The sequence below is a fragment of the Rhinoraja longicauda genome, chromosome 9, assembly GCF_053455715.1.
Source record: "Rhinoraja longicauda isolate Sanriku21f chromosome 9, sRhiLon1.1, whole genome shotgun sequence".
Lineage (NCBI taxonomy): Eukaryota > Metazoa > Chordata > Chondrichthyes > Rajiformes > Arhynchobatidae > Rhinoraja > Rhinoraja longicauda.
Window position 1 is genome coordinate 3,138,215 of NC_135961.1, and position 23,174 is coordinate 3,161,388.

The 23,174-nt window shown below is 44.6% G+C and overlaps 1 protein-coding gene across 2 annotated transcripts in view; it reads right to left on the reverse strand.

Moving 5' to 3' along the window:
* The window catches only part of zdhhc14 (zDHHC palmitoyltransferase 14), a 108,371-nt gene that overhangs the window by 42,639 nt on the left and 42,558 nt on the right, over positions 1 to 23,174 (reverse strand). For both annotated transcript variants that reach the window (XM_078404699.1, XM_078404700.1), the window contains exons 2-3: positions 21,335 to 21,495; positions 4,006 to 4,167 (exon numbers count right to left, since the gene is read on the reverse strand). In XM_078404699.1, the coding sequence (XP_078260825.1) occupies positions 4,006 to 4,167; positions 21,335 to 21,495 (323 nt within the window). The remainder of the gene's footprint in view (positions 1 to 4,005; positions 4,168 to 21,334; positions 21,496 to 23,174) is intronic.

The window sequence follows — 23,174 nt, forward strand, 5'->3', positions numbered from 1 at the left end:
ACAGAATCGAGGGAGGAGGTATAGAGACAGGTTGCAGATTGGGGAGGGGATGGTTTGGGTGGGAAGAGATGAGTTGACCAGGGAGTTGCGGAAGGAACGGTCTCTGTGGAAGGCAGAAACGGGTGGAGATGGGAAGATGTGACTCGTGGTGGGATCCCATTGGATGTGGCGAAAATGTGTTGTATGAGACGGCTGATGGAGTGAATGGTAAGGACTAGGGGGACTCTGTCCCTGGTGCGACCAGGGGAAGGGGGAGCAAGGGAAGGGGGCACTGCGGGGTACCGAGGAGACACGTGCGAGGGCCCCATCAATGATGGAAGAGGGGAACCCCCGTTCCCTAAAGAATGAGCCTGACCCGACAACCAGACCTGCTGAGCATGTCCCACGGCCTTGCTATTTGCAACACATCCTGCTTCTTAGTCTGTGTTAACATCTTCTAATTGCCCCCATTATTCCATTTGATAGGATCATCCCTACATTTTATTCAAAAGGCATTCCTGGACCCCCTTTACCACGGATGGATATTCCCTTTATCCTTTCTATCCCTCTTGTCTCTCCTCTGCAACATAAAACAACCTTTTATTCGCTCGTTTCTAGTTCCAAGAATCTGAAGTGTTATCTGCTTCTCTTTCCGCAGATACTGCCTTCCCTACCGAGTGTTACGGCATTTCTTGTTTTATTCCATACTTTCAGCAGTGTTTTTTTAAATGTTAAAACCTGCAACATTTTGATCTGACTTGTAAGCAATTTTTTTAAACTTTAATTTAAAAAAGGTGAAAGACCAGATTTAAAACTGTTTCATTTCAGATAATTTTTGAATGTGTGCATAAATGCACGGATATTCATAAATTACTTAGTCCAATCTTGATGGATGACTGTTTTAGTCAAGAATCATAAGACACAATTTAATATATAAAATACAGCACATGCATCATTTATTATTTGAGATACAATTGGTTAGGTAGTATGTCTCAAGAAAAGTGGGTTAAAGCAAATTTTTGTGGACTGTGGTATACTTTTGCTGTTGTGAATTATCGCAATGTATTTGAAAATTGTATATTAAAGAATTATCAATAATAATAGATTTAAATTATTTCAATTTTCTTCCATGTAGAAATGAGCAAAATGTGTATTTGAGATAGTAAATCTTTTTTTACCCGACTTCTTAATTCTGCAATAAAAGGAATCTTTTTTAATGGCAGAATTTCAAAACAATTTTGGTCCAGTCATAAGTTGAAAGAAATAGAGAATGGAAACAGGCCCATTGGCTAAACTCGTACAATTCCCATCATGATTTGATACACCTCTATAAGATCACCTTTCAGACTCCTGAACTACAAGGAAAAATAACTTCCACCACCATCCTCTGGTTCTGTCCATGAAGCCGATTTTGTATCCAAAGTTCATTGAAAAATATTAATTTTTTCTTGTTCTGATGTCTTAATTGATTTCCAAGGAAGTTACTTAATCAAACAATTACCACAAAGGCTGCAGTGAGAGGTAATTGGTTCGAGAGTCATAGAGTCTTACAACATGAAAACAGGCACTTTGGCCCAACTTGCCCAACATGTCCCAGCTACACTAGTCCCAAATGCCTGCATCTGGCCCAAAATTCTTCTAAACCTGTCTTATCCATATACCTGTCTAAATGTTTCTTAAACGTTGGTATAGTCCCTGCATCAACTACCTTTTTTGGCAGCTTGTTCCATACACCCTTTGTGTGAAAATATTACCCCTCAGATTCCTATTAAATCTTTTCCCTTCACCTTTAACAATGACATAAATCTTCGCGAGGGCTCCTGCAAATTTGCTCTCTAGCTTCCCACAGTGTCCTCGGATATATCTGATCCGGTCCTGGAGATTTGTCTATCTTCATACCTGTCAGGACCTTCAGCACCTCTGCAACCGTAATACTAACTGCTCTCAAACCACTTCCTGTGACTACCTCAAGATCCCCCATCCTCCTGTCTTTCTACATGCGAATAACAGAAGAGAAGTACTCATTGAGGACATTGCCCATCTCCTGTGGCTCCACACAGAGTTGAGCGCTTTGATTCCTGAGGGGTCCCACTCTCTCTCTGGTTACCTTTTTCCCTTTATCTATATACTAAAACTCTCATTTGTTTGTTTGTTTGTTTGTTCCTGAACTACAGCCAAAACGGTACACGATAGCACGACAATTTTAGGCCCACCTTCCTCACCGAAGTCCCTTTGGTGCTAATGGAAGAAGTTTCATTGAAATCGGTGTTATATTTTTTAAGTTATTCACATTTTAAAGTTTAAATCTATCTCCTCTGGAGGGAGGGAGGGAGGGAGAAGGAGGGAGGATAAGGAGGGGAAGGGGAGGGGAGGGGGGGGGGGAGGGGAAGGGGGGAGGAGGAGGGTTCTGCACCGATGCAGGATCGGTTTGGGCCCAACGGGTCCACTTGGTCTAGTGTGCTTATTAAATCTCTTGAGATTATCCTTAATGCTATCTCATGCTATGAGAAACCAGAGCTATCTCCCGTCCCCTTTTTGCCTTTCTGATTTCCTTCTTTAGCTTACTCCTTGGTTCCCGAAACTCGTCCATGGATACACTTGATCCCAGCTACCTATACCTGTCCCATGCCTCCTTCTTACTCTTGACCAAAGTCTCAATTTCCCACGTCACCCAGGCTTCCTTGCGTTTGCCTGCCTTGCCCTTCACTCTACCAGGGACATGCATGTCCTGAACTCTTGTCAGCACACTTATAAAAAACATCCCACTTTCCTGACGTTCCTTTTCCATCAAAAACCTACTTCAATCAACTCGAGCGAGTTCCTGTCTCATACTCTCAAAGTTGGCCTTGCCCCAATTTAGCATTTTAACTTGTGTTCCTATCCATAATTATCTTAAATCTAACAGAACAGTGGTCACTGGTCCCAAAGGGCTCATCCACGAACACTTCATCCACTTGCCCCTCCCAATTTCCCAACACTAAATCAAGTGTCGCTCTCTCCCATGTAGGGCTCTCAACATATTGCCGGAGACTTTCCTGAACACATTTGGTCGCTGGAAGATTTCACAGTTACAACAGTACTTTAACTTCACCTTAAATTGGCACCCTTGTTCTGGAGGTGGGGTATCTTCTCAGTGACATTTGAAATTATAAACTGGATTCTCACAGGAAACGTGCCATGTCATTATGCCTATCATGGCTCTACGCCATGCCCTTTCGTCAATGTCCCAAGGCTTTAGGTTGATTCTTCGCGCTTGTTTTTCTGCACCATACTTGTTGCAGTTGACATTGTAGAAGCATTGGAATGTACAAATACTTCTCTCCAGAGATGCTGCCTGTCCCGCTGAGTTACTCCAGCTTATTGTGTCTATCTTCGGTTTAAACCAGCATCTGCAGTTCCTTCCGACACATAAGCTATGTGTCACCCATTCCTTCTCTCCTGAGATGCTGCCTGACCTGCTGAGTTACTCCAGCATTTTGTGAATAAATACCTTCGATTTGTACCAGCATCTGCAGTTATTTTCTTACACTAAGCTAAATATCAGTTCAATACCGATGATGTTATACACCTCAAGAATCAGAGTTGAGACACAAGAGACTGAAGATGCTAGAATCTTGTGCAAAAAAACAATCTGCTGTAAAACCTCAGCAGGTCAGGTAACATCTGTGCGGGGAAATGGACAGACAACTATTGAGGACGGGTCCCGACCCGAAACGTTGTCTGCACATTTCTCTCCACAGACGCTGTCGGATCCGCTAAGTTCCTCCAGCTGTTCATTTTTTGTTCAAGTATTGGTGTTCAGAATCCAGTTCTGCCAAAATGTGTGCTTTTCTTCAAAAGAAGCAGAGTTCAGTAATACGGCAACATTCTCTCACCGTCAGTATAACAACCTTAAATTGTAGTTACTGCATTTTGAAACATTTCAATAAATTGCATTTCTTTTAATAGCAGCTTCTCAATAAAATTAAATATTTCTTTCTCTTTGATATAAAAAATGTTGAATTATTTTCCAAGGAACTTACTTACCTACACAATTATCACAAAGGCTACAGTGAGAGGCACGTGGTGGCCGGAAGATTTTACAGGTGAAGCAGTACTTTAACTTGACTGTCTGCCCATTAATTATCACCTCTTTTGTTCTGGGGGGCGGTCGATAGCCACTTCCAGGATTTGAACCATTGGCAATATCTAGGAGGGGAACGAAAGCAAAGCCTTAAAACATATAATTACAGTATTTTTTTATTGGTGTTTATTTTAAAATACTGTACATACAATTCCATTGAAGGAATATATATTTATTGAAAAATTGGTAAAACTGTAGCAAGCTGATTCAGCCTTGTTTTGTTTAATGTACCAAAACTAGAATTCCGAGTAAATCGATTCCAAAATCAGAAAATGCTGTTCCGTGTTCAGAATGTTTTTACCTTCCGATAGTTTACAATGTGGCAATGGCTTTCTGTACAACGATGCAGGGGATGAAAGTGGTATTGTTCAGTATTTGGTATTACTTCGCAACTCCTTGGTTCACCCCCTCCCCAGGTATTTTCCCCCGCAAACACAGTGGATGTAAACATCTGTCCCTGTACCTCCTCTCTCGCCTCCATCCATATAATCTAGCAGTCGTACCATGTGGGACAAAGGTTCGCGCGTACCTCCTCTAACCTCATCTACTGCATCTCGTGTTCCCAGTGGCCTGCTGAGAGACTAAGGTGAAACCAAGCGGAAACTCGGCCATCGTTTCGCTGAACACTTGCACTCGGTCCGCCAAGCAAGGCCTACTGGATCTACCGGTTGCTAATCGTTTTAACTCCCCTTCCCATTACCACGCTGATTTTTCTGACCTGGGCCTCCTCCATTCCTAGAGTAGGCCACACGCCAACTGGACCACCTTATATTCCACTTACAACCCGACGGTATGAACATTGAATTCTCCAATTTTAGGTTAGGTCTACCTAATCCCCCTCCCTTCCTCCCCCACACTTTTCCCACCCCCATTCCTTCCCCTGTGCCACACCTCGGCTCTATTCTCTATCTATTTCTCCCCTCCATACCATACCTCCTCCCCCTCTTGATACTTCCTATCCCTGGCTTCACAATCTGCAACTCTATGTTCTGCAAACCTCTTGCACACCTTCAGTTCTTATCTCTGGCCTTTGTTCCAACCATCAGTCTGTCCAAAGACCCTCGCCTGTATCGACCTTATTACGTACCGTGCTTGCTCCTGCCTCCTCCCTTTTCCAGCTTTCTCTCCACCCCCCCCCCCCCCATCCCCCTTACTATCAGCCTGAAGAAGGGTCTCGACCCGAAACCGAAACGTCACCTATCCATGTTCTCCAGAAATGCTGTCTGGCCTGCTGAGTTACTCCAGCACTTTGTGTCCCTTGGGGTACTAATTGGTTTACAGTTAAATCACTGGATGAAATCTGATGTTTAACAATTGCTGCTCCATTGAATACAAACCGTAAAAATAGAATGCCAAAGGACTGATCAAAAAACAAGTGAACTTCGGTCTGTTTTTCTTGTTTGCCGAATGCTCAGCTGGTTTGCTAACTCTCGCCTGAACATTCATAGGCAATGTAATAGTCTCACCACATGCAATTAATTGGTCATGTGATATTTGCTGACTGATCAAATAATTTCTACAAATATGAATACATTTACCTTAAAGGTGGGTCCCCTGCCGTGAATATCTTTGCCAGCAGTTTTGCATTCACAGCTGTAAATCCCAGAACCAGCAGACATAAATGAGATTATCTGACCAGGAAGTTTGCTCGTGCTCTGATGGTGAGAAATCTGTTGCTCTCCCACTCTGCTACCAATTTCACTTTCATCGAGTATAGGAAAGAACTGCAGATGCTGGTTGAAATCGAAGATAGACACAAAGCGCTGGAGTAACTCAGCGGGACAGGCAGCATCTCTGGAGAGAAAGAATGGGTGACGTTTCGGGTCGAGATCCTTCAGAGTCCGAAGAAGGGTCTTGACCTGAAACGTCACCCATTCCTTCTCTCCAGAGATGCTGCCTGTCCCGCTGAGCTACTCCAGCACTTTCGTCAATCTGGGTTGATTATTCCAAAAGGGATTTCTTTCTAAGTCCCAACCACTCACTGCATCACCGCCAAATCAAAGTGGCTTTACAATGCAGAAAGAGGCTGCTGACCCATCAAGCCACCCCAGCTCTCTGCAAGACAAATCCATTCCCCTTCTATTCCTTCCATTTACTTCCAGGTAATTAATTTAACATCATTACTGCACAACGTTTAAAGAGGTTTTTCATCATGTCACTCTTGGTCTTTTTACTAGACACATTAACTCTGGCTCTCTACCTCCCACCAACTTTATCCAGACTTCATTGATTTTGACTTTGAAGTTATTTTGCAACCTATCCTGCCAAACAGGGAACAATCCATCCATCCTCATCATTGAAATTCCTAAGCTTGGGATTTTTCTATTTAATATTTTCTGCACCCAATCCCTCTGCCAGTGAATTTGGCGGACTTTACAGAAACAGCATTTGCAGTGTCTTTCCACTGCTTTGAAATGCCTACTGTAGGTTGTCCAGATTTCTGAAACATACAAGTGGATAGATCATGCTGCCCGCACTGGTGTAGTGAAACATATGGAAAGTAGGCATGGGTTAATGGAAATGGGCTTCTTTAAGATAGTCCACTCTTGATATGTATGTTGCATTTAACAAGCAGAAGTCAAGTGCTAGAGATGGGCAAGTGGGGACAATGGACAATAGACAATAGGTGCAGTAATAGGCCATTCGGCCCTTCGAGCCAGCACCGCCATTCACTGTGATCATGGCTGATCATCCATAATCAGTACTAAATGGCCTACCCCTTATTCTTAAACTGTGGCCCCTGGTTCTGAACTCCCCCAACATTGGGAACATGTTTCCTGCCTCTAGCGTGTCCAATCCCTTAATAATCGTATATGTTTCAATAATATCCCCTCTCATATTTCTAAATTCCAGTGTATACAAGCCCAGTCGCTCCACTCTTTCAACATATGACAGTCCCGCCATCCCGGGAATTAACCTCATGAACCTACGCTGCACTCCCTCAATAGCAAGAATGTCCTTCCTCAAATTTGGAGACCAAAACTGCATACGATACTCCCGGTGTAGTCTCACCAAGGCCCTGTACAACTGCAAAGAGGGCTAAAATCAAGGAATATTAGAAAAACATTTCTTTATTACAAAGCTAATCTGAAAACATTACCATCACCACAGAAGGAATATGCATATGATAGAATACATGGAATTCCCAAAAGCTGCACATTGGAGGTTAATTTTCTGGTTGTTGATAAGCGAGAGTATTGTATTGGTTTATGTTTATAGGTTTATTATTGTCACCTATACTGAGTTACAGTGAAAAGCTCTGCTTTGCATACCATCCAATCAAATCAGATAATACTATATATAGATTCAATCAAGCCAAACTCGTACAATAGGCAGAACAAAGCAAAGATATGTGCATTGCAGAATACAGTTCAGTCGTGAAAGATCATAATAGGCTTATGATTCCAGGCAGTGCTGTGATGCGTGCTCTAAGAAGAGCCCTCCATGAGAACCTGATGGAAATAGTGAGATAAGTCTGTGCCAAACACCAAGTGCCCAGTTGCACTCAGGAAGATACAAGAGACTGCAGATGCTGGAATCTGATGAGGAACTCATCGGGTCGAGTATGGGGTGAGGAATTGTTGACATTTCAAGTCAAGATTGTGCAACAGAACTTAGAGTGGAAAAGGAAAACTTAGAGTGGAAAAGGAAATGGGGGGGGGGGGGAGGGGGAAGAGAAGGGTCAGTAGGTGATAGGTGGATAATATAATAATAATAATATATTCCTTTATTCGTCCCACACCGGGGAAATTTAGTGTTACAGCAGCAAAGTGGATAGCAAGAGATCATTCATTATAAATAAAAAGATACATAAATTGGCATCAGTTTTCTGATCATGAAGGGGTGAAAGATAACGTGCAGATGGAGACAGTTGGGGCATGAGGAGGGATGGACCTGGGAGGCAGAGACAAATGGCTCAGAGGTGGAAGCAGACAAAAAGACAACGAAAGGAAGATGGAGCTAGGAGAGGGAGAGGGAGAGTGAAGGTGCAGGAACACACAGGCTACAAATGCTGGAACCTGGTAAGTAGAGGGCCAACACAAGAACCTGCAGATGCTAGATTCTTAAGCAGAAAGCAAAGTACTGGAGGAACTCAGTAGGTCAGGCAGCTTCAGCGGAGGGAATGGACACACAACATTTCAGGTAGGGACCTTTCTTCAAACGATAAAGAAGGGGATGATTTTTGCCTCATGCATATGCATCTCCTCCAACTGGTGTAATACAGTCAGTGCTCCTGATATGGGCTCCTCTACATCAGAAAGACTAAGCACAGACCAGGCAGTTTGAAGAGCCTCTGTGCTCTGTCCGCAATGGCCAAGCACGTGGCTGTGTGCCATTCAATTCCCCTTCCCTTTCCCACACTGACCAGCCTTTTCCAAAGCCGGGATGTGGCCCAATACAAATTTGATGAACAACATCTCATATTCTACCTGGTTAGACTGCAATCCATTAGAAAGACCATTGAATTTTCCAACTTCAGCTCACCCTAGCCTGCTCTTCCCCTCAAACATTCACTGGTTTACAAGGACGAGAGGGGATCTTATATAGACGTATAAAATTATATAAGGACTGGACAAGCTAGATGCAGGAAACATATTCCCAATGTTGGGGGAGTCCAGAACCAGTGGCCACGGTCTAAGAATAAAGAGGAGGCCATTTAAAACTGAGGCGAGAAGAAACTTTTTCACCCAGAGAGTTGTGAATATGTGGAATTCTCTGCCACAGAGGGCAGTGGAGACCAATTCACTTGATGAATTAAAAAGAGAGTTAGATACTCTACGGGCTAGTGGAATCAAGGGACATGGGGAGAAGGCAGGCACAGGTTACTGATTGTAGATGATCAGCCATGATCACAATGAATGGTGGTGCTGGCTCGAAGGGCCAAATGGCCTCCTCCTGCACCTATTTTCTGTTTCTATGTAAACTCTCCTTGCAATCCATCTGTTCTTCCAATTTTTCCCCTTTCCCATATCGCCCACCAGCCTTTAGCACACCATTTCATCCTGTTTTCCTCCTGGTTCCATTCACCTACAGCGTTTCACTCGCGGGACTTCCTCCCCCATCTGGTTTATCTGCCAATCATGTCTCACCTAATGGTTCCTATTGGCACCTTTCTTATTTATCAGATTCAAGCACTGGCAGCTTTTGTGCCCCTGCTCTTCACCATTCGGCACCTTCACCCTCCCCTGCCACTACCCGGCTCTCAAAGTGCCACAACTCACATTTCCACAGATTAAACACCATCTGCCATTTTCCTGTTCATATTACCAATTGATCTATATCCTGCCTTGTTCGCAAACGTACAAGTCAGACTCCTACATTTTCGTCCAAATCATTGATACACATCACAAACAACAAAAGTGCCTTAATCTTCTGGATGAAACTGCCTTGATGAAGCACCTAGTCAAACACTTTATTAAATTCCATGTGGATAATATCTGCTGCCCTACCCTCATCTCCTCAAAAATCTCAATCAAGTTTGTAAGACATGACCTCCTCCACACAAAGCCATGCTGACTACCCCTAGGTAAGCCTATGCTATTCCAGATGCAAGTTTGTCCTTATCCAATAATTTCCTTACCAATAATGCAAGGCTCACCAGCGCATAATTTCCTGATTTGTCCCTATGGTCTTCTTAAAAATTCTCTTGCCTCTCTAAATAATGTGAGATTACTCCATCAGCCCCTCTTTATCCATCTTAATATTCTTCCAAAGACCCAACATCATCTCCTCCATGCCTGAGATAGCAGCATGCTCCTCTCTAATCTCATTATCCTCGTACTTCTCCTTGGTGAATAAGGAGATGAGGAGGTATTTCTTTATTCAAAGGGTGGTGAAACTGTGGAATTCATTGCCACAGAAGGCTGTGGAGGCCACGTCAATGGATATTTTGAAGGCAGAGATAGATTCTTGATTAGTCCGGGTGTCAGGAGTTATGGGGAGAAGGCAGGAGAATGGGGTAAGGAGGGAGATAGATCAGCCATGATACAATCAGGTAGACTTGATGGGCCGAATGGCCTAATTCTATCCTATCACTTATGAACTTGTACTAATGCAAAGTTCCCATTCTGTATTTTGCTATTAGTCCAGCACATTAGACAAAACAATAATAAATATACAATAGTTTATCAGTAATTCCATGAGAGTGCAAAACCATGAGAGTGCAAAAGCTAAAGTACATGGAACAACCAAAGATGTATAAAATCCATAGTGGTTCGAGATAGCTTTGTAGTCAGATAAGCAGAGTGCTTTATGGACCTGAAGGTTGACAGGGACCCAAGGCTCCTGTACCTGCTTCCCGATTGGTAGCATCAAGTCATTAGCTGCCTTCTTGAGTCAGCGCTTACTGTAGATCCCTCTGTTGGTGTGGAGGTCATGACGCACTGTGATGGACCAGGCAATGTCTAACATTTTCTGCAGTTTCCTTTGTTCTTAAGGCTTAGAATTTCTGAACCAGGCAGTGATGCAGCCAGACAGTATCCTCTCCACTGTTTAGTTTAGCTTCGTTTAGAAATACAGTGTGGAAACAGGCCCTTTGGCCCACCGAGTCCGCGAGGACCAACGATCCCCGTACACTAGCACTATCCTACACACTAGGGACAATTTACAATTTTACCAAGCCAATTTTACCAAGCCAATTTTACCAAGCCAATTTTACCAAGCTGTACGTCTTTGGAGTGTGGGAGGAAACCGGAGCACCCGGAAAAACCCCACGCAGGTCACGGAGAGAATGTATAAACTCCGTACAGGTCAGAATCAAACCCGGGTCTCTGGCGCTGTAAGGCAGCAACTCTACTGCTGCACCACCGTGCCACCCACGCTGTGCACCTGTAGAAGTTTGACAGTATTCAACGACATTTCAAATCAGTGACATGCCAAATCTACTCTGACGTCTGAAGAAACAGAGATGTTGCTGAGCTTTCTTTGTGATTGCATCAATGTACTGGGCCCAGGTCAAATCAGAGATGTGTGGGCCCAGGAACCTGGAGCTGCTGACTCTCTCTGCCCTCATCCCGCCAATGAAGACGGGTGCATGGTCCCTTGACTTTCCCTTCCTAAAGTCAACAGGCAGCTCCTTGGTTTTGCTCACGTTGAGAGCAGGCAAGGTGAGCTGAAGGGTCTGTCTCATGACTCAACATGCCTCTTGCTTCCTTATTTATATCATGCTCTTTGTCGCAACCACCATTCACCTATGCACGATTCCCAATATTTTCTCCTCCCCCACCGCTGCTTCTCAGCACCACACAAAATGATTTAATGGTATTCAACATTCTGCTGAGCCAAGATTTTTTCATCCACTGAAATGATGTCATGTCTTATTATAAATGACTCCTTTCTCGTTCTGTCTTAAATAAATGTTGAATACCCTGCAATTTTTGTCACACTGAAACATTTCTGTAATAGCAACTGGATTATACCTAATAGTGTCACTAATTGATTGATCTTATTACAGATAGAGCATGCATTTAAATATACTGCCTCTTTACAGGCAGTGACCACTATCTGTTTATATTTCTGATAAAATGTAAATTTAGATGTGTTGTGTATATGAGCTTTCAAAAGCTCTTTGATGAAGTACCACATAATATTTTCTCATTAAGATAAAAGCCTATGAAACAAAGAGGACAGCCAAAGCATGGATAGAAAATTGACCAAGCAACAGGAAATAGTAGTGCTTTTATCGCACTGGTGGGCTGTTAACATTAGTGTTGCCCAGGGGTCAGTACTTGGGCTACTGCTTTTCGTAATGAATATTAATAATTTGGACTTAGGTGTGCAGCAGTTTTCACTTCTGATGAGGCAGCACTTGGAAGAATAGTGAATTGAGAGCATCATAATTGTCTTCATGAGGATATAAACAAACCTCACATACACCTTCAAGATGGCAGTGGCAGTGGATGGAGGAGAGGATAGGTGCCGGTAAGCAGGCTGTGGGCCCACCTCCCGTGTTCTCAGCAGTGCTCTGGGGTCTCCAAAGTCAGATGTGGTAGGCGGTCTGGGGTAGGAGGCGAGGGCAACAGCGCACTCACGGATCAATGTGTCCGTGAAGTGGCCGCTGGAGGCCCTGCAGCACCCTGAGGATCGCTTGATTAGGCGCCACTAGAAGCCCCATGGAAGCCAAGCTCGCAGATCTGATAGGGCATGGAGTGGGGCACCAAGGAGCATCTCCAGGCCCCTGCAACAGCGATCCACTGCCAATTCCACAACAACGGGCCTGTAAACCCATGATAAGACCCCAGCCCACTCACCAGCTTTGTTGTATAAGAAAATAACTGCAGATGCTGGTACAAATCGAAGGTATTTATTCACAAAGTGCTGGAGTAACTCAGCAGGTCAGGCAGCATCTCGAGAGAGAAGGAATGGGTGGCGTTTCGGGTCGAGACCCTTCTTCAGACTGATGTGGCTTTGTTGTTTTCCTCTGTCTGCCACCATATTGAAGAGCCCCCCATGGGCATGAAGAACATGAAGCACAGTGGCGCAGCGGTAGAGTTGCTGCCTTACAGCGAATGCAGCGCCGGAGACTCAGGTTCCATCCTGACTACGGGCGCCGTCTGTATGGAGTTTTTACGTTCTCCCCGTGACCTGCATGGGTTTCCTCCAAGATCTTCGGTTTCCTCCCACACTCCAAAGACGTATAGGTATGTAGGTTAATTGGCTGGGCAAATGTAAAAATTGTCCCTAGTGGGTGTAGGGTAGTGTTAGTGTGCGGGGATCGCTGGGCGGCGCGGACCCGGTGGGCCGAAGGGCCTGTTTCTGCGCTGTATCTCTAAATCTAAAAAATCTAAACATCACTGTGATCCATTATAAACAATTGGTTTGGCTTACATCTAGAGTACTTTGGTTCTAGGGACAATATTGAGGAAAAGACGTGAAGATCCCAAGTGCAGACAATATTTGCCAGAAGGATTCCTGGGACCAAGAACTTTAATCATATAGAAGCCGAGGTTCTCCAGAAAAACTGGAATTTGCATCGCATCTGAGTTATTTAAAATCATGAATGGTTTACACAGAGCAGATAGAAGGAAACTGTTCCCATTGGCAGAAGGATCTTAAACCAGAGGGCATGGAAGGAAACAGCTAGGCATATGAGATAAAAGTAGCAGAGGGGATTTTTTTTTTTGGCAGTGTATCAAGAATACAGTGGAATAGCAAATAGTTGTCACAGATTCAGTCACTATTGGCAGAAAAAAAGTCTGCAGGGGATGAGAAGGCAGGGGATTAGGCCTGGCTGCATTGCTCTTGACAGAGCCAGCTTCATCTCAAACTGAATGGCCTTCTGTGCCAGACCCAATATTCCTTCTCCGTGGATTGTCACCTTGTCGAGGTGGAGAAGCTTGTGTGGTCCTGAGATCCTGAGAGCGATGCCGTCTGGAGCTACGCTCCTGGTAGGGTCACCCATGGCGGTACAGTCGAGGGGGAGGTCCCTGACTAAGAGCAATCCAACCAAGACCTCAACGGTGGAACAGGCGGAGGATGACGGATAACTTTAGTGGAGCGTCACAACGGCTGGGAAGGCGGATGGATGAAGGCTGCAGCAGAAAAGGGTCCCCGGTCGTCTTGGACTCCACGCCACTGGATCCTGACCCAGATCTGTCAAGGACCGTGTGGTGGCTGTCTGTGCACCAGTCTCCCCACGTTAAGCAAAGTCACGCACAGGCGTCCTACAGGACGGTCATACTCGCTTCAAATGACCACCGATGATGACCCAATATTCACAATATCTCCCGTTTCTATTTAATAAGGTATTTCACTGCAAGTCATAGAGTCATACAACAGACACGGGCACTTCGGTCCAACTCGCCCACGCTGATTAAGATGCTCCAGGTTTTTCCATTTGCCTGCATTTGGTCCATATCCCTCTCACCCTTTCCTATCCATGCACCTGTCCAAGTGTCTTTTAAATATTATTATTGTACCCGCCCTAACTAGCTCATTCCATATACCCACCACCCTCTGAGTGAAAACGCTGCCCCGAAGGTTCTGATTAAATCTTTCTCTCCCCTGCAACCCCAGGGGATGTAACACCAGTTCTTATACCCCCTCCCCCAAACATCCATCCAGGGTCCCATGCAGTCCTTTCAGGTAAGACAAAGGTTCATGCACACCTCCATTAACTGCATCCAGTGTTGCTGATGTGGCCTCCTTTACATCGGTGAGACCAAGCATTGACATGGTGACTGTTTCGCAGAACACTTGCGCTCGGTCCGCCAAGACCCACTGGATCTCCCGGTTGGTAACCACTTTAACTTGTCGTCCCCTTCCCACAATAACCTCTCTGTCCTGGACCTCCTCCATTGCCTGAATGAGGCCATACGCAAACTGGAGGAAAAGCACCTCGTATTCCACTTGGGTAGCTTACAAGCAAACGGTAGGAACATTGACTAAATTAGCTGTAACTCCACCCCACCACTCTTCCCGGTGCCCCATCTAGATGCAAACCTAGTTCTCCCCACCCTATCCCCTATCACTTACATACCTTCTTCTACTTTTACAAGTTGCCAACTCTTCTATCCTTATCTCACACATTTTGCCTTCTCAACTGTGGCCATAACCCCCCCCCCCCCCCCCCCTCCCCTCATCTGTATCTAACCAGCCTTTGATCTGTCCTGCTTCACTTCCAGTGGACCGTTGCATTAAGGCAGCAGCTCACCAGCCCATTGGCATTTTTATTGGTTCATTATTATCACCAATAAAAACTTTGTTTTAACTGCTATCCAGGGAATCATACCACACATCAATACATTAGGTGGTGCAAAAGATAAAATTAAACAGAGAATATAGTGTTACAGCTACAGAGAAGAGCTTTTTTTTTAAACTGCAAGGGTTGCAAAGTGGAAGGTTAGAAGATCAGGAATTCATCCCTAGCATATCCTGGTGGCTGAGCACTTCAACTCCCCCTCCCATTCCCAGTCTGACCTTTCTGTCATGGGCCTCCTCCAGTGCCATAGTAAGGCCCACCGGAAATTGGAGGAACAGCACCTCATATTTCGCTTGGGCAGCTTGCAGCCCAGCGGTATGAACATTGACTTCTCCAACTTTAGATAGTTCCTCTGTCCCTCTCTTCCCCTCCCCCTTCCCAGATCTCCCTCTATCTTCCTGTTTCCATCTATATCCTTCCTTTGTCCCGCCCCCCTGACATCAGTCCGAAGAAGGGTCTCGACCCGAAACGTCACCCATTCCTTCTCAGCTCAGCCCAGCCAATAGAAAATAGGTGGAGTAGGCCATTCGGCCCTTCGAGCCTGCACCGCCATTCAATATGATCATGGCTGATCATCCAGCTCAGTAACCTGTACCTGCCTTCTCTCCATACCCCCTGATCCCTTTTGCCACAAGGGCCACATCTAACTCCCTCTTAAATATAGCCAATGAACTGGCCTCAACTACCTTCTGTGGCAGAGAATTCCACAGACTCACCACTCTCTGTGTGAAGAAATGTTTTCTCATCTCGGTCCTAAAAGACTTCCCCCTTATCCTTAAGCTGTGACCCCTGGTTCTCGACTTCCCCAACATCGAGAACAATCTTCCCGCATCTAGCCTCTACAACCCCTTACGAATTTTATATGTTTCAATAAGATCCCCCCTCAGTCTTCTAAATTCCAGCGAGTATAAGCCTAATCTATCCAGTCTTTCTTCATATGAAAGTCCTGCCATCCCAGGGATCAATCTGGTGAACCTTCTCTGTACTCCCTCTAAGGCTAGAATGTCTTTCCTCAGATTAGGAGACCAAAACTGTACACAATACTCCAGGTGTGGTCTCACCAAGGCCCTGTACAACTGCAGCAGAACCTCCCTGCTCCTATAAATGTTAATCCTTGCTCACAATCAATCAATGGCTTTACCCTCCTTGATTATAAGCCCCATTGATTGTAACTTGATTTTAAGCCTCTGATTCAAGAGGAACATACTAAAGATGCTGGGAATCTGAAAATGCTGGATGTATTCAGCATGTCAGGTACAATCTGTGGAGAAAGAAATAGAGTTAGCACTTCACCCCAACGCTTATCATCAGCATTGGGATAATTATTGATAAAACATGTTTTAAGTTGCCAAAAAAGCGTGAGAAGTAGCCCATTATATAATCTACCATCAACCCTTCGTTCATCTTTCTGTCCTTCTCTACTTAGCCACCAATAACCACTAGAAGCTCATACACTCCAAAAGCTGGTTTGACTGGTTTTCTCCCAACCCAATTCCTACAAGAATACACTTGCATTCTCACATATTTTCTATCTTTGTCGTATCTATTTGGATAATGTTTTCTTCTACAGTGGAGCTTCTGATATATCATTCTTTTTCCTGAACAGTGATTTTCCATCAACTATAATTAGCACTGATCTTAATTACATCTGCTCCAATTCCCACAGTTCTGTTATCACCTCCTCTTCTCCTATCCAGAACAAAGATAGGGCTTCTCAGCTTTCATACCACGAGCTCCACATTCAATGGATCGTCCTCAAGTTTCCAACATGATACCATTCAGCCCCTGACAACAACGCATTGAACAAAATCTTGTGCTCTACCTGCCAAGGCCTGCAGGATCTCCCGGATGCTAACCATTTAAATTCCCCTTCTCATTCCCACACCCCACTTTTCTGTCCTTGGCCTTCTCCATTGCCAGAGTGAAGCCACATGCAAACTAGAGGAACAGCATCACATATTTCACTTGGGGGGGATATACAACCCAATGGTATGAACATTGAACTTTCTAATTGTAAATAACACCCCTCTCCCTTGCTGCCTGCCCCAGAGCACATCCATTTCTCCCACTATTCCTCCCTGACCCCTTCCACCTATATCCCTCCCTCTAGTTTTACATTTAACTTCTCTTCTCTCTTTATCTGATACCCTTTTGACTCCTTTTCATCTCCAGCCTTTGTCATTTACTCCATCTATCTGCCAATCAACATCCCCATGCCTGTATCCACCTATCACTTGCCAGGTTTTGCTCCTCCCCACCTCTCTTATTTTGCTTTCACCCCGCCTGCTACAATCAATCTGACAAAGGATCCCCACCCAAAATGTTGCTTATCCATTTCCCTCGACAGATCCAACTTCAGTTACTGGTTTACAAAAGAAAAGAGGGCTAGAGTAGTTCATTGGGTCAGGCAACATCTCAGGAGAACATGGATAGGCGATGTTTCGGGTCGCGGCCCTTCTTCAGAAGAGGGGTCCCGACCCGAAACAGCGCCAATCCATGTTCTTCTGAGATACTGCAGGGCCGCTGAGTTACTCCAGTACTCCCTCCGTTCTTTCCACAGATGCTGACTGGCCCATTGAGGTACTTCAGCATTTTGTGTTCTACGCAAGATTCCAGCATCGGCAGTTCCTTGTGTCTAAGCTTTATGATATGCTGCTGGGCAAGAGAGATTGAATAGTACATGGTAGTGGTGCCAGCTAAAAGTGGGCCATGAAGACAAGTGAATAACAAAAGGTACTTCTCGAGGACTTCTTAACACATCGACCACAGTCAGTCCGTGTTGGCAACAACACCTCAAACACCATCGTCCTGAACACCGGAGCCCCCCCAAGGTTGTGTACTTAGTCCACTACTATTCACACTACTTACCCACAACTGCGCCACCAAACACACCAACCAAATAATCAAATTCGCAGATGACACTACAGTGGTGGGCCTCATCAGAGACAACAATGAGACTGCGGTGACGCAGCTTGTGATCTGGTGCAAAGACAACAATCTGTCTCTGAACGTCACCAAGACCAAAGAGATGATTGTAGACTTCCAGGTAGAACGCAAGCTGCCCACTCTCCCCTGCACATCAATGGCTCCATTGTGGAGAGGGTGAGCAACATCAAATTCCTAGGGATGCACCTCGCCGATGACCTCTCAACACTGGCCGGGAGGGCTCAGCAGAGGTTGAAGCGAGCGAGGCTTCCCCCACCCATCCCCTCTGTGTTCTACAGAGGTACCATAGAGAGCGACATGACCAGCTATATCACCGTCTGGTACGGCAGCTGCACCGCACCAGGCAGGAAGACCCTGCGACGATTAGTCAGCACAGCGGAGAACATCATCGGGGAGCCTCTCCCATTCACTCTGGACATTTTCAACAAAAGGTGCCTCTGAAAAACATCCAACATTATAAAGGACTCCTCCCACCCCTCCCGTGGACTCTTTGCCCCTCTGCCGTCCGGCCTGAGGTACTGGAGCATCAAGGTCAGCACCACCAGGATGTGCAACAGCTTCTTCCCCCTGGCTGTTACAATGATGAACACCCTGCTGCCCCCCGACGCACACACGCCCCACCTAAAACACACACACACGCTGCACCGGCACCTTACATCAACATCAACCACTATGCACCTTGCATGCCCCCATGAGGAATAACATTTCGTTCAAATGTATACTCATATGTTCGAATGACAACTAAATTGTTATTAATTGTCAGTTGGAGGTGACAAATTCAACTCTGAATTTGCCGCATGAATCGAGAAAAAAGTGGGAATGCTAGCAAAACACAAAGACATGGATAGGCAATGTTTCGGCTCGGGATCCTTCTTCAGGCTGAGTGTAGAAGGGGGAAGATAGCCCGAGCCTTTATCCACCCATCTGCCAATCAAAACCCGCCTCAGCAGTATCCAACTATCATTTGCCAGGCTTTGTCCTGCCCCCACCTCCTTTCTAGCTTTCTCTCCCCCACGACTCTGTCTAAAGAAGAATCCCAAACCAAATGACGCCTATCCATGTCCTCCAAAGTTACTGCTTGACCTGCTGAAATACTCCTGCACTTTGTGTTCAGATCATAAAGCTTGTTCTCCTCTGTGCCCCTCCTTCGTTATAGCATTAAACCCTCTTTCTTTACCAACATACCCCCATTCCAAAACGTTTCATCTGTTTCTCTCTCCAAAGAAGCTGCCTGAGAATTTCCATTTTTCTTTCATTTTATGTCTCATATATACACCGATCAGCCAAAACATAATGACCACTGACAGGTGAAGTGAATAACATTGATTATCTTGTTACAATGACACTGTCGAGGGGTGGGATATATTAGGCAGCAAGTGAACAGTCAGTTCTTGAAGTTGTTGTGTTGGATGCAGGAGAAATGGGCAGGAGTAAAGACCTGAGCGACTTTGACAAGGGCCAAATTGTTATGGCCAGACGACTGGGTCTGAGCATCTCTGAAATGGCAAGGCTTGTGGGGTGCTCCCGGTCAGCAGTGGTGAGTACCTACCGACAATGGTCCGAGGAGGGACAAACTATAAACCGGCAACAGGGTGTTGGGCGCCCAACACATCATCGATGCGCGAGGGCAACGAAGGCTATCCCGTCTGGTCCGAACTGACTGTGGGAAGACGACAAGCCGGTGGAGGAAGTGTGATACTCTGGGCAATGTTCTGCTGGGAAACCCTGGGTCCGGCCATTCATGTGGACGTCAGTTTGACACGTGTCACCTACCTAAACATTGTTGCAGACCTGGTACACCCCTTCATGGCAATGGTATTCCCTGATGGCAATGGCCTCTTTCAGCAGGATAATGCGCCCTGCCACACTGCACACATTGTTCGGGAATGGTTTGAGGAACATGATGAAGTGTTCACGGTGTTGCCCTGGCCTCCAAATTCTCCAGATCTCAATCCGATTGAGCATCTGTGGGATGTGCTGGATCGACAAGTCCGATCCACGGCGGCTCCACCTCGCAACGTACAGGACTTGAAGGATCTGCTGCTAATGTTTTGGTGCCAGATGCCCCAGGACACCTTCAGGGGTCTTGTAGAATCCATGCCTCGGTGGGTCGGCGCTGTTTTGGCGGCAAACAGAGGACCAACAGCATATTAGGCAGGTGGTCATAATGTTTTGGCTGATCGGTGTATATTCCAATTCTGGTTTTAGATGTACCCATCGTTCCACCTTAAGTAGTCATGTACCAAACTCTTCGTAAATCTCCAGACATTCTCCTCTCCTACATCATGTTGTTGCTGTAACTTACTGATCTGACCACGTTTCAGTTGCTTGATGTCTCCTTACGATGCTCAATGGCAAGTTTTATTTGTTAAATATCCTGCAACTTTTGTTCACTATTCTCCCTTTGAAATCATGTTGGTCAAAATCAGATTATGTGAGAGAAACGTGCGTCCTATTCCCATGGCTACATGCTGAGCTCCATCACTACCCTGGCGAGATCATTCGCTTTTTTGTACAGATTCAAATCAAATAATTAAACTTGGCTCTGTAAATCTATACCATCTGAATAAGGATGTGAGAGGAATTCCCCCCCACCCCCCCCCCAAAATGTTATATGATTACTTCATCTTATTGTGCAGACATTTCATTTTCACATGAAATTGCATTAGCTCAGGCTAATCAATACGTGGGATACCAATCACTTCTCACCCATGTTATGGTCTCTTCAGCAATATGTTCAAAATTAAGAAAAATAGCTGTGCTTACAATTGCCTTCTGCTATATTAAAGTGCTTTGGATCCGCATTATCGATTTCTGGTGTTAAACTATCAACCAGAGTTGAGAATAGCAAAATAGAGAAATTTCCATTGATGGATACCAAACAAAGTTTACTGCTCAATTTAAAAGCTTTAGAATGTTTAACCTCGTGCATAAGTCAGCCATATGAGCCTCCTAAAAACTACAGTTGCCACGTGTGCAAATATATAAAAGCACTTGCGATGATCAACTCTACCCTCGACTTCAACTTTCTCCATTACCCCCGCCAAAAGAATTAAGCAGTCTTTTAAAAATTATCTTCAAAAAGTTCAGACAAGTTGACAGATTCATAAAATATGTACTGTATTTAATAAAATGGAAGAAGCAAAGCAATCATTTCTACTAAGATACACATAACTACAACTGTAACTTATTGCTAAATGACAAAATGATAATCTCAGCTGGCTGAAGTAACATATATATTGCCAACTCGTAAGCTTTCACAGCTGCATCCAATATATAGCCCAAGTTTACACTTAATTTTTTTATGGGAGATTGAGTTTGAATATACTGTTTTGTGTAAACACAACCCTCGCACAACCAAACATTCTGTCTCTTCACAAATACAGGCTCTAAATACACACACACACACACGATAATTCTGATATATACTTCAGTGACATTTAAACATTAACTACTAAAAACCAAATGCTACTGGTTTTTGGCCAACTATTGCTCTTCAAGATTTGAAAGGTTAACTTTTTTCTTTTAGAAAATCAAAGAGACAAGCCGAGGAGAGGAGAGACAGAAAGACAGTCCTTCACTGTTACCTATCTGTCTTTCCAGGTCTGCCGCTTCATCTTGCGTGGCACGAGGTAGAACTCCTGGATCACTGAAGCTTGTACGAAGCAACGTTCCCATCACAAAAAAGAACAAAACTGCTGCTATCGCTGGTATCACGGGTGTGATGTTTACTGCTAGGTATGGACAGCTGTCAAAAATATAAATAAAAAAAATTAAAACTGGTGTCTAACGTGGCACACATCATCGTGTAATTTAGGGGCAGTGACAGAACTCCCTATCTTGAAGAACTACATACTCCAACAATTAAAAGATAGGATTAACCAATGGAAAGCCAAACCTTGTGACTGAAACGCCAAATGCCACCAAAACATAAAGATGAAATCAAATCATTCCAATCCAATTGTTTTCAGGTCATTGGGTGGACACAATAAGATCGGCCCCCCCTTCCATTAATTTTCTGGAAATTATACACCTACACATCCTATGTTATCCAAGTCAGATGGCATAGTTAAAATGGTAACAGCAATAAAAATTCTAACAAAAACTTGCTGCAATACATGTTATGTGGGATAACATTTGTCATCCTAAAATTTTAAGAATTAATCTATTCTAGAAGTTTTAAACAAAGATAAAACGTTCAAATTTGGCACACACTGTTTCCAACGTCTCAATATCACCTCAATCATTTGGCTGCTTTAGCGTTGAATAACGTCATGGGTCAGATTGCCAATATTGCACTCCAACAGTAAGTAATGAGCTATGGGGTCGGCCACAAGTCCCATTGTGTAAAGGAGATGTAAGAAAGTGCAGATGTTGGAATCTGGAAATAAAGTACTCAGCAGGGCAGGCAGCATCGGTGAAAGGAATGGACAGATGACTTTTTGGGTTGGGATCTTTCTTCCGACTCAGATAACAGAACCTGCAAACTTCCTCATGTAACGTGGGACACTACTCAAAATAGTATTAAATGTGAGAAAAAGGTAAAAGATGATACAATGCAGGATTTGTCATAACCCTGCTCCCTAAATCTGAACAATTCTTTAAGGGAATGCAGTCCTCAAACTGCATTTAGTATGGGGCAAGATTGCATCGACCCTGTACCTTGGAATTACAGTGAGAGACATGACATGTGCCGACCAGTATGGTTCCCAACCTGTGCATAGCACTGCACCCCTGTTTTATAATGCAACAGATCTGTGGTTACAGTAATACACCAAATTGTTAAAGGGACTGTCCTGTACCCAGCAGACCTGTAGTCAACAATACTGCATCCCTGAATCTTTGACATGAATATACACCTGGATCTGGACTCAAACGCAACATGGAAGGAAGATGGTGGCTCTGATACCCCAATCCCAGTCACCAAACTCAAGTCCCTGGTGTCAGGGTCTTGTCTGGGCCCAACTTTGTTGTGTGGAGCCTGGAAACCAGTCAGATGGGCAGATAAATTGTACCCTATTTCTCGTTTTCCTGTGCACCATATTGTGCGGGGTTTCCAGGTGCACGGAAAATAATGCTGCAATTTTACCAGCTGCTCCTTTTAAGGAGCAATGTTGGTTTGCAGATTGCAAGCTACCTTTTCACAACTCTAGCTGGTTTTATGGGAAAACTGGCTTTTAGGGGCTTTCCATTTTATTGTCTGCATCATGCCATCCAAGAACACACAAAGTGATCAAAATCCAAAACTGAACACCTCGGGCCACCCAGATTAAGTACTGTAATAGCGCCCAAAGCAGCCAAATTCATCAGATCCAACATCATCTGTTGACCAAGAATAAGGGGTAGGCCATTTAGAACAGAGATGAGGAAAACCTTTTTTAGTCAGAGAGTTGTGAATCTGTGGAATTCTCTGCCTCAGGCAGTGGA